The 12,543-nt window shown below is 34.5% G+C and overlaps 1 protein-coding gene across 3 annotated transcripts; it reads right to left on the bottom strand.

The window, feature by feature from the left end:
- Positions 1–1,218: 1,218 nt before the first annotated feature.
- Positions 1,219–11,855, bottom strand: LOC109805181 (ankyrin repeat family protein / regulator of chromosome condensation (RCC1) family protein). 3 transcript variants are annotated; one of them, XM_020367186.3, is made up of 12 exons: positions 11,662–11,855; positions 10,471–10,709; positions 10,104–10,351; positions 8,890–9,067; positions 8,561–8,789; positions 7,639–7,778; positions 7,076–7,365; positions 6,347–6,559; positions 5,747–6,238; positions 3,590–4,234; positions 2,408–2,950; positions 1,219–2,067 (listed from the first exon to the last, which is right to left on the bottom strand). In XM_020367186.3, exons 2-12 carry the CDS (start codon positions 10,502–10,504, stop codon positions 1,837–1,839), a joined length of 3,243 nt encoding a protein of 1,080 aa, XP_020222775.1. In that variant the 5' UTR covers positions 10,505–10,709; positions 11,662–11,855; the 3' UTR covers positions 1,219–1,836. The 3 variants fall into 3 exon arrangements, with proteins under 3 accessions (XP_020222775.1, XP_020222783.1, XP_020222792.1); XM_020367194.3 differs by having other exon boundaries at positions 11,667–11,855; XM_020367203.3 differs by having other exon boundaries at positions 10,104–10,709; positions 11,662–11,854.
- Between the last annotated feature and the right edge of the window lie 688 nt (positions 11,856–12,543).

Here is a 12,543-nt window from a genome sequence, read left to right as displayed (position 1 = left end):
AAAAGGAAAATGGAGCAAAGGGGCAAGCAATTTCATTGCACAGGGTATTTGTTCATGTCTCCCCTCTTGTTTGGCTATAAACTCTCAAACCTATGATAGTTTGTAAACGTAAACATGTCACACAAAGAAACATTTCATTAGCTAAGATATTTAGTTGACTATCACATTAATCTATTTATTTCGATATTTTAGATCCATATTCTAAATTCAATTATAGTGTAATCCTTCACATGGTAAAAAATACCATGGATGCAATTGTAAATTAAAACCATGCAATCAACCAACTACTTGACAATGTAGTAAAAAAACAGTTTAGAAATTTTATGCCATTGTCACGCATATTTAGCCATAAATTCCTTATACTCCTTCTAAACTTACATATAAAAAAATCACACAAATTAAGAAAAGTAGTTAAATATATTTAATTCTCATGATTTTATATAAAATATATATTATATTTATTAAAATATCGTTAATCACAGTTATTATAAATAGCATTCTCGCTTATTCTCTTATGAATACTTTTGAATTAAAATCATCAAATAAAATTAACTTAATTAAAATTTATATTTAAGTGTGAGAATTTTAAGCATTTTTTTCCTATATAAATCGAAGGAGTAACAGTTAACAAGAATCTTTCCTTTTGTATGAATCTTGCAAGTGTTGGTGAGAAATTAATACATAAAATACGTGTCATATAAGAATCTAGCCTGCTGAAACTATTTTTGTCTTGGCATAAGCAATTCAAAATGCTTGTCACTTTTACTAAAATTTTTAGCATATAAACATTCGTATAAAAGGTGAAAACATTCACCGTATAAGTAGTACCTGATTAGAAAGTTGAAGAATTCTCTTTTCTGCCGGCAGAGATGATGAAAATTAAACAGTACTGGTCATCACCAAGATTTTCATTAAAGACAACAATCTTATCTTTGAATTTGTATATTTAAATAAGAATCACGCCAAAATGATGTAAAAGTAATTAATTGTTGCCTTTACAGAATAATTTGAATACTTTTTTTTTTCTAGAAATCGAATTCCTTAATTTACTTCTCACATACCATAACTAGGATCTTTTTATAGTTTGAACACTTTTAATTAGAAGAGATATAATATGCCATGAAAAATATGGTACATCTTTTCCTTTTCAACGACCCTCCCTCCCACTATCTCTTCCTGCTGCCTAAAGTCAATGCTACTTAACCAAACCCAGGCAAATAAAGAACATAAAGCTTTACTTAAAATATATAAATGAACTTGATTTGCAAAGTTAAAAGGTTGATAGAGTCTCTTAAGATGCTAGCATATAGAAAGCTTATAAAAAGCAAGCTGAACAATTATTATCACTCCAAAGTCCAACTATTCCTCAACTAAATGTAACAACTCTAGGTGGATATATATAATATTTCCCTAAGTATGGGACCATACAAAGCCCTTATTTGGAAAGAAGTGCCCTCTTATTCTGAGATTCTTGATCCTTGAAGCAACTTGAGTCAGGGAAATCTGTAACTATGTCTGCCCTTGATATCAGGTTCAGGATCATTATTGACCAGTCTCTTAACTTGAAATAGCTAAAAATGAGTACATAAAAAAATATTGGTCATATACAGCGCTAATTGGGAAACATGAAATGATGCTAAGAAGCTAAAACTACACTTTTGATTTAAAAGGAACAAGGATGTACACTGCAACTATCTGTACATATTTTAATTCACAGTTATTGTATAACAAGGAAAGTGAAAAAGGATAAGGAAAAAATGGTAAGGCTCAAGGTAGAGGAGAACAGGAAATAGCCTCTCTTGCTACTTTATTAGATGCGTTATTAGATAGATGGCCTCAAGCTTGCTGCTTTCTGACAATCTTGACACTGCTGTAGAAGCGCTTGAGATCTTTCATTGCCTTTTCCTCGATTTGGATAGATCGAATCGAGGATGGAGTTTCCACTTCAGGCTTGAACCAGCGGCTCACACCGGTGGTGGTTTCGGACGGTGAACCTTGGCTGGTAGGGATGGAAAATCCGGCTGTTCTGGTCTTTGGACTGTGTGAAAGGCATTGTTGTTTCTTTCCCTGTATTTAAAACAACATCCTCAAATGAACAACGGTAGACACTAGGAGAAGCAACATAATATCAAAAGAGTATGATACACGATTACATGTATAACAATTTATACAACATTTTTTTGTGTGTCTATCATTCGCATCATCTATTACATTTACTAATGATGGAGAGATGTCAAAAACAATGTCGTACAAATTTGTTGTACTAGTATCATTTCCCATGCCAAAGGGTAATTAAAATATATGAATAGGCCAAAATGCATACCGAGTTATCAGTTATCACCACCCCTTGATTAAAATCAAACATTTTAAACAACAGGTACATGAAAGGAAGCCTAAAATCACAAACCTGTTGCATTTGGATGTCCCTCAACGATGGCCTAGTAGGATGGGGAGGAGTTCCTGAAGCAGCCCAAGGAGGGGTACTTATTTCTCCCTCAGATGCCTGGGAACTACGAGTTGAGGTAACAGGTATTGGGCTGGAAGGAAGCAATGAACTCAACTTTATCTTCACCCCACTGCCAAGATCAGAAAGATCTTCCACCTTATCTTTGGTCCCGGGCAGCTTGTTTACTTTTATTTTGCTTTGTTCATCCTGGATTTCGCGAAGAGAAGCAGAACCCTTGGTGAACTTGGCCCCACCCCATGCAGGACCATCATTTCTTGGTGTTGGTGGAGGAGGGGGAGCCACCTCTTTCGGGGCTTCATCAAGTGCGCCACTCAGAAACATAGAAAGCCCACCCTTCTTGCTCTTCTTCTTTGAAGCCCTTGGAGACTGACCCTTGGCTTTCAGCAACTCTAAACCATCTTTCTTCTGCACAACAAAAGCTAAATCTTTTGCACCCTGGTCTGCTGTGATCTGTTCACAGATAGTATCCTCTTCTTCCACCACCTAACATATAAAATTTAGAATTTTAAGCAATGCAATGAACTATGCAAATAATTCTTGTTCATAACAAAAAGGAAAACGACAAGAACTTCTTGGAAGACCTGTTCTTCAAAATATTAATGTTAACATGTTGAAGGTGTTCCTCCAATTCACAATCTCTTCGAGTGGGATTTCCTTGGCATGTATAACTAGCTAAATCATCTTGGTTAACCCAAAAGACAATGACTTCTATATAAACATGTCTTATAAACACAATATGAAATTCAATATATACTCTTCTAAAATGAAAGCTCTACAAGCCACGAAATACGCTCAAACCAGATTGAATGTTTTACTAAATGAACCAATTCTAAGCCAGGAACTTTATAAGCTACCCACAAAGACTATGGAGCAATCTGTGAATTAACAAAGTTTCAGGCTGCATATGTAACCCTGAGACGTCCATCAATGGCAAATACCCTCAGACAAGAGTCCAATCTAAGACTATAATTGTAAGTCTATAACTTACTTAATCTAGTATACAATTATTTCTCCGTGCTAGAAACCTTTAACAAATAAAATATAAGCAAGAAAAGAAATTAAACGAAAATATGGTTTCAACTAATATTTTCAAATAGCATGCTTAGGACATCGGAAACCAACCTTCGTATCAGGAACCCTCATGATGTCAATGTCCAACAGGTCCTCCGATTTGGGAATGGCTTCACTTTTAGAGTAAACAGATTCTAATTCTGCCTGCTCTACACTTGATTTGCCACTCTTTCTCCTTTGTTTTTTCAATAATTTACCCTTCTTATTACCTTTCCCTTCTGGTAAATCTGATGTCTCAACAGGAACACCAAGCTCAGCAAGTGAGCTCTCAAGTGCTGACTTCGATTGAAGCTTTGCAATCTGCTGGTCATCGAGAAGATGTCCATTAGACTGCTTAGCTTCAAGCATCTCAATCTGCTGCAACTTCTTCCTTATAGCTCGGATTACCTTGGAGATTTCTTTATTAGGATCATCCTTGGGCTGCAGAAAGGAATCTAGTCCTTGGACTTTCTCCAATTTCATGGCAGACAAAGGTTTGTCACGAATCCTTTGAAACTCTACCTCACTATCATCCTCTTCACTGTTAATGATGGCAGGGAAAGTAGCAGTTGGAGTAGGGAGCCGACGGTGGCTCCATGGCTCAGATGATCTCTGGTCTAACAATCTCTCAAGGTTAGCCAGAATATCTGGTGAGGCACTTGCTACAGTATGTGACGAAACTGTAAATATATAATCAAGGTTGCGCATGACAATCTCCTGTAACCAGTCAATAATAACAGCTTTAGTATATAATAAAACACTTTACCATGTAAGAGATATATATCATACTAAATATATAAGCAAAGGGCAATTAAATTACATGGAAAATTTCATGATGGTAGAATTATATAATGTGTAATGCTAGAAGATATTACTTAAATTCAAGGTTAAATATCTCTCGTGCAGAAAACTAGTACTAAAACACCCATGCATAGAATGGAATAAAAATAATATATATATATATATATATCAAATATTACCTCACAAATTTGTAAATAAAAAATACTTTCTTATTAAATTACACAGCATAAGAGGCAAGAAAATGAAAAGAATTATCATATGACAAAGGAGGTCCAAATCAAGTAAAGTAATACATAATTTGTCATTTATTTATTATATTTTCATCAACAAAATATGCAGTGTAGGTTGTCCTTTTATATTCAAAATAAACTGCTAAACTCTTTTTTTTTTTATCTTTTTCTATGTTTTAATGACTCCTACACAAATAAAGTGACAGTACCTTTCAGTTATTTTTGTTTAATTCAAAAAATAATATTAGAAATGATTAATGATTACTTTGTGAAAAACAATATTTAATTTCAATGGATGAACATACACTAACCAAATACTACCCTAACATGGATGATGCATCTCTGAAAAAGAAGGATAGTGGCCATATTTTTCATGTATTTAGGAGTATTTTCAAACCATCTTACAAAACATTTATGGTTTTTTGGGGATGTAACTTTTGATATTTTTCTTATTCACAAAATTTTTTGGCCAGATTAATAATTTGGGCTCATGCCACTTTAGACATATTCATTCCTACACAACTTTCAAAATACATTTGCATTTCGATTTACTATTCATTGAAAATAAATTGATCATGTCAAGTGTTATTGTGATATAGAAAAGAGAAATATTATTAACCAACAAAGGTTGTACATAAATATGACTCTAGAATCAATGACTCAAAACAATGTTAGGTTCTACCTACCCACTTTTCCAAAATTAAAGAAATTATAGCTCAATAAGAAATATTTCATACCAAAATGTCTATAATAATTTACAAAAGTTTGACTTAAAAATAAATTGATATACCAAAAATACAATATGGATAGAAAGAAATCTACATTTTATAAGATATCATTTTTACAATATTTATTGCAGCAGTTTTGTAGAAATGTCTGATAAATTTATGGCAGTGACTTTTGAAGTCATGAATTTATTGCCAATAATGAGATGAATTCTTTATTGTTATCAAATATCAACTAATAAATTTTAGTTCATACTACTTGCTTTAAATGCAAGCTTGTCAAATTCAGATCTTTAAGATGACAAATGTCAGCATTACTTTCATGGTCTTAACTTTCAAGTGTGTACACATGTTGGATGGCATATAATTGAAAAATTAAGCAGCAACATATTTTTATATAATGAATCTGAACAAGAAAAAAGAACACAGGTCCTAGTTTTTACATTTTATTGTGCAGTAGTCAAAACCAGTACCTCACAATATTTCTTCAAATCATCTGCTCCAAGAGAATCAGCAATCTCAAGAAGTTGCAAGGCATTCCGTGGCTCAACTAGACACTCTGCTGCTACTTTTTCACAAAGGCTTTTTAAGCTGGGTATAGATCTCTGCCTGAAAGTATCATTTTGTACACTAGATATCATGTTACTGGAATCCATATCTTCAAATAAAATGTCTTCATTTAACTCCTCCATATCATCCTTGTTATTCAACTTGAGTTCCTGAGAATTCTTGATCATGTTGGGAGGGTAGACAGGATGATAGAGTGAAGCCACAATTAGTACATGTGTTTCACCAACTGAAACTGATGTAGCCTTCTTTACACCATGCAACCGAGTTGCTACAAGGGGCTTATCCTTACCTTTCTTCCCATCCCACATATAAACATCACCTGTAGCTGTAACTGCTGCAGTCCAGTACTTTCCGGCTGATATGCTCACCATATTTCTTCCACACATAGAATATAACTGTTCAAAGAAATGTTTAAACAAAAAGTGGGAAAGTGTTTCTAATCAACATTTTTATCTCAGGAAAATTGGAACACAAGTGAAGAGAAATATTCAGAGAATAAGAACCTGTTGGCATCTAAGATCAGGATCTGAGGAAACCCAATAAAATAATGCACCATCATCTGTAAGAGCCATGCTGTGTACCATTCCAGCAGTTATAGAAACCACATTAAGCCGTTGCTTGCGGTGAAATTTTAAAGGAGTAGTCCCACTTTTCTTTAAGTTCCTACTAACAACTACACGTTTTGGAGTAACAAGTCGATGACCCCAGGTAAATACCTGCAAAATATGGGAAATTAGAACTAAAAGATGAAAACTAGAAAGTACTATTATTTCGCAAAAAATAAAAAGAAGAAGCAACTGACAGCAACTATATATAACTATGCTCTTTGTTTCATATCCATGTACCATAAAAAAAATTAGTTGAACTTGAATACAGTTTTGGGAAAGAACAATAGAAAAAAACTTAGGTTTTATCCCTCTCTGTATATATTCCAAAAATATGTGATGCAAGAGCAGTAGGAAAGAAAATAATTAAAATTGTAGTTACCATTATAATTTCAACATATTTTAATTAATTTTTCTGGCTTCTTCTGTTTTTTGCCCTTACAGGTAGTATTTTAGGCCAGATTTACGTAAAGTGTTTAAGTGTCTTATTTGCAAGGCCCAAGAAATCCTAATGGCCTTTGGTTAGCCTTTAACTGAGGCCTAAAATATGAAAATGGTAACCAGAGTTTCTTACAATTAAAAGAACTTGAATTTTTAACAAAATGACAATAATCTGCAATTAGTTACCTCTCCATCAGATCCTAATACAATTGTATGATATTTTGCAGCAGAGACCCTGGTCAAAGTCTTTCCCTTCAAGGATTCAACCACATGTGGGGTGTAATTAGATGCTGAGTTTGAGGTGCCATAACCAAGCTGACCCTCCCTATTGCAACCCCAAGTAAAGACTTCACCTAAATCAGAAACTACAGCTGTGTGTTTGTTTGCGGCAGCAACAGCGACAATTTTTGACCTCAAAGAAGATACTCTACGAGGTGTGGGTTGTGTATCAACAGAAGGGTACCCAAGCTGTCCCTCTATATAACAATGAAACAAGAAAATAAGGATACCAAATAGCCAATCATGTGTCATTTTCATATTTCACACTGCAAAACAAAGCATAAAGAAAGACTAATTCTTTCTCAACTAATCAATGATGATAGGTAGAAAATCATAAGTATACTTGATAAAATAAAAGGCAGGGCAAGGATGCAGGGGAAAAGGTTATTTGGTTGCATCCAGTGAAGTAATTTACAGAAACAACTCACAACACTCACAACTTATATAAACATGAATATCGTCAAGTTTACCTCTATTGGATCCCCAAGTGAACACTTCCCCACCCTGAGTAGCAATAACCGTATGATGCTTAGCTGCAGCAATTGCCATCACTCTGCGGGAACCCAAACCAGAAGTTACCTGGCGGGGAGTGATGACAGCAGCTTGACCACTGCAATGAGTATAACAATATAAACTCTGATTGACAATTGTCCAAAAGCATGAACAGATGACATGATAAACCCCCCTTTATTACTCATCCCAAAAAAGCTCAGAAAAGCAATTGTACAAATGTAACTATTGCTAAAACACTAGGAAGCAGCTCAACCGAAAAGGTTCCCATTTGCTTTTGCTTGAAACACCATGAACAAAAAGTTTGAGACTAAGTGCCTTAATGTATGCACAAAAATGTCCCACATTAGAATCTATCAATACATATATGAGCTTCATCAAGTTTGTTTTTCATTTCAAATGAGCATTTGGTAAAACATACAATTGGATTCTCATCCAAGGTATTCAAAAAATGGAAAGCAAAGAAATCGAGGGGCCTATTTGGTTTGAGAAAACGTTATCTGTTTTCATTTCCTATTTGCAAAAGTAATTACAAAAATGTCACCTTGTTTTCACTATTTCCTATTTTCAAAAATTGTATATGGGGTGAAAAGGCGAAAAAGTTCTTTTCACCAATTCCTGCACAAATATTTAAAGAAAGGAAGCAAAACAAAAACAAAGTAGCATTTTTTAAATTATCCATAAAAACGAGGAGAAAATAAAAAGTGAAAACAGAACATGTTTTTTCCAAATCAAACAAGCCCCAAGGAACTCAACATTATTAAAGAACTTACTCAACCAAATTGTTTACATTCAATCTTCATAATCATTAAGTGGTAATGGTAATGTCAATACAAACAAAAAGCATGTTCATCTGGCTTCACACAAAAACAGACCACATACCTGTGTATATCAAAATCAGGATGCCCTAGACGGCCACCCCTTCCAAATCCCCAAGTATACACTTCTCCACGAGCAGTAAGTGCAACACTATGGAATTTCCCTGCAGAAATTAGCTTTATGAATGAACCACCAAGTGAATCAACTTTGCATGGTAACTTCTGAATGTGCGCATTTCCAGTTCCAAGCTGATAATTTGCACCACTGCCCCAACTAAAGACCTCAGTAGCCACTAAAGAATAAAGATGCACCCAGTGTCAGATTGTCATCCTATATGATCACTTTGTACTGGCAACAACAATCCAAAGGAGTCAAAGTACAGCAATTTATACCTGAACTGTGTTCATTTCCAAGAACCTGAAATACAGAGCCAGAGAATAGATCTACAGGTATTCGAGATTTGGAGTCCTCCAATGTAATAGAGGCACCATGCTGAAGAAGGATGCTTGCCGCAGCAAGATGACCAAAATGCAGAGCCCTGTGAAGGCTACTCCATCCTGATTCTCCATCCTAAAAACAACACAAGTTTCAGAATTAATGTATTCAAAGAGGTAAATCCCTAATTAGTGAAGAAACACTGGCAATTCATTTCAATCCTAAGCAGCCACTCCCACTCTTATAGGGACAAAGAAAAGGGAGATTCAACTGAGATGGTTTTCCTTATAATACAACATAATGATGGCACAGTGGGTGAAAAAAGGATTTTAAAAGCCCAAGTTAGGATTTATAAAAATGAATATTAAAGAGAGACCCACCCACATCCCCATGGCATCATAATGGTAGCCACTAGCTGCAAAACAGAAAATGACTGACAGGGCCATAAATTTCCACAAAACACATGTCAAGTGGCAGAGGGCATGAACACCATCCTGCTATTCCACCATAGCGGCACCATAGCCACCATTTGACAACACTGGTCTAGAGATAGTTTAATTATTTCTTCACCACACCAAGGTTTTGAATCCAAGTGGCAACATTAGGATGTCTCACAAATTTAGGTTAAAAAATGTGGTGAATATTACTAATTAGCATCTTATATCATTGATATCACTAATTCACCATAAAATAATAAATAACCTAAGTAACAAGAAATCTTATAAGGAATTTCATTTCCTCTCACGTGTTAGGGTTGATGCCTTGGCGGCTTTATAACAAGAAGGTTCTTTTTGTCACCAAGTTTTGCAGCTACAAAATTTAATGAGATATCCATCAATGGAATACAAGTTAAACATTAGAAAACTATAAATATTAACCATGAACTGTCTGCCTAAGGAGCCTTAAAATTTATCTTAATTTATGTAAAGATATTTCAACCATTTTCTGAATTCTGATAAGGACAGGTCTTGGCAAAGTAGTTTAACAATCATCTAACAACCATTCACCTTATGATCATAACAAAATATAACAAATAAACAGTCATCCCTTACAGTGTTGAATCTTGAGAACTAAATAGGAAGAAAGTAGCAGAACTAATGCCTCTCATTATAGAAAAGGGAAAGCATATAAATGCAAAACTAGAAAATGCAGAAAAGAGAAATTGTCGTACTCGGGCATCAGGGTCGGCACCAGCAGCAAGAAGCCTCCTTACAATGGGAATGTGGTTTCTCCAAGTTGCAATATGAAGAGGAGTCAGCCCAAAGGTGTTCCTCAAATTGATATTGCCCCCACTCTTCTTCAATGATGTCAAGGTCACCTCTACATCATTTAGAGATCCTTCTCGCACAACAAGCCATAGATCCTTCTGTGACCCAGCACATAAAGTTTTGCGACCTTTCTGTATTTGGGGGGAAAGCACTACATCCATTATTACAAAATGTGAACTTCAAGTATGTTAGTTATATTGAACAATATTATTCTTTAGATCTGAAAGATGACTCCAATGGCTCAGCAGTTATATTCCATTAATCCACCACCTGATAATGTCATAGCCCTGAACCTTGAGTCCATCAGTTCTCACTAATCCATCGTAATGTACAACACTATTCAAAACATCAAATACAGATATCCACTTATAAGAGGAATTGGCCCTTTGCTAATCTACCACCAACATCAACATCATCGCAGCCACCATCTTTACCATATTGTCAACTACACAAATAAGTAGCAGCAACAATTGATAATTCCCCGTATGGTTCAGAGGTTACAGAGAAATCTGTAATAAACAGAACCATTGATAATTCAATTCATCATTTCATATATTGGCAAGACAGAAAATAATAATTTTTGGGGAAGAAATACATGCAAACAAGCAAAGATAACTAAAGTCCCTCGGTACACAGTCTCAGTCTCTCATAGCATACAAGATCATAACAACCAATAAAACACAAATCAAACAAGTATTAAATAGAAGTCACTAAAATGACCCTGTGAATAGGTAAAAAAAAGGTATATAGCAAAAATGTACTATAAATATAACTTCACAACAAGATCACATCATCAGAACAAAATGTAACCAATTGTAAATTGAAACCAGTGAGATTGCTGGAAATAGAAGATCCATTGTTTCAGCAGTTCACAAAACTAGAAACCATCATCCAGATTATTAGAATTGGGAAAGAAAAAAAGAAGAAGATAACTGACATTGATGCAACCCCCTAGCGAGGAAAAAGATTCAAATTTTGAAAGGAAAATAAAGAGGAATGAAAAACCAAATGCCATAAATCTTCATTTAGTATAAGTTACATAATTGATCTATTCACTTTAAACCTAATTCATCACTCTTCCACCCAAACACCATTTCCAAACTCAACAATTAGTCCAAAAATTTGAATCAGGAAACGACAACAACCCCAAAAGAAACACCATCAAGCTGTGCATCTCGAAAATCATACCAAGATCAACACAGCTAACCCCAGTGTGCAAAAACACAACCTTTCAACGAAAATCACAGGGCTCAAAACCAGAACAACAGCAATGCAACACCAACCCACATAAAACATTTCGCTGGATCACCCCCACCATACCCAGATAACCATTTTCCACAAAAAAATAAAAATAAAAAAAAAATAAAAAACTGAAGATACCCAGATGGCCAAAAATCGAGTTAAGTGAAGAACACAATCAGAAGTGAAAATAAAATGGGAAAAAATGCAAGGATTAATTACCTTACCTGCTGACGTGGTGAGAAACAAACCCAAAACTCAGCAAAGAATATGAGAAGTACGTCTGAATAGTTAAGCTGAGAAGAGTTATAAATGGTGATGATTTTTGTTACCAAAGGGTATCGAAACCCAGAATATACCCTTTCTCTCTTTCTCTCACACACGAACCAAAACGTAAGACCAAATAAATGGCATAATAAAAATTAAATTTTTATCTCTAAATAAATGAGTTACGAAATTTGTATGTAGAGAGACAAGACGGGGACATGGGAAAGAAACAGTCCCATCGCGAGGGGTAATTTGGGAATTTCACATGGTTTTGGTTTGGACAGAAACGCCCCTGACTCGCCAGACTTTGGTTCCAACGAAACGACCACGACGAGTCTGGGACTGGGTTGTCGCTTCGACCAAACACTGCAATTTTTTTCCGCAAAACAAGTGTTCCAAAAATGAAACGTGGCATATTTTGACGCTGACACGTGGTTAAAGAACCTGAGGTGTAGCCTGTAGGACCACATAAGATAAAGGAAATACGGATCAAAAAGAACATATTCATAACATAAGGAAAAGGAAATTTTCTTTTTGTTTTGCATAAACGACATACGTGCATGCTTTAATTATATCAATTTAATTACAACATATTACATATTGATAATATATAATCAACTATATACGTATAAGTTTGATCACATCAAAATTTAAGGTTTAGATATATTATGTTCTTTACAAAATTAAATACATTTTGATTTTTGTTCTTGATATTTTGTAAAAAAAACATATCTCTCTAATATTAAAATTATTGTTTTTAATATTTATTTTTTATGTAATTATTTTTAAATAATTAAATAACTGATCATAATAATAATTAATTTAATAAAATTAATA

The sequence above is a fragment of the Cajanus cajan genome, chromosome 4 (genome assembly GCF_000230855.2).
Source record: "Cajanus cajan strain Asha chromosome 4, NIPB_CcT2T_4, whole genome shotgun sequence".
Taxonomy (NCBI): Eukaryota; Viridiplantae; Streptophyta; class Magnoliopsida; order Fabales; family Fabaceae; genus Cajanus; species Cajanus cajan.
The sequence above is the reverse complement of the archived record's forward strand: the minus strand, read 5'-3'. Positions and strand labels throughout refer to the sequence as shown.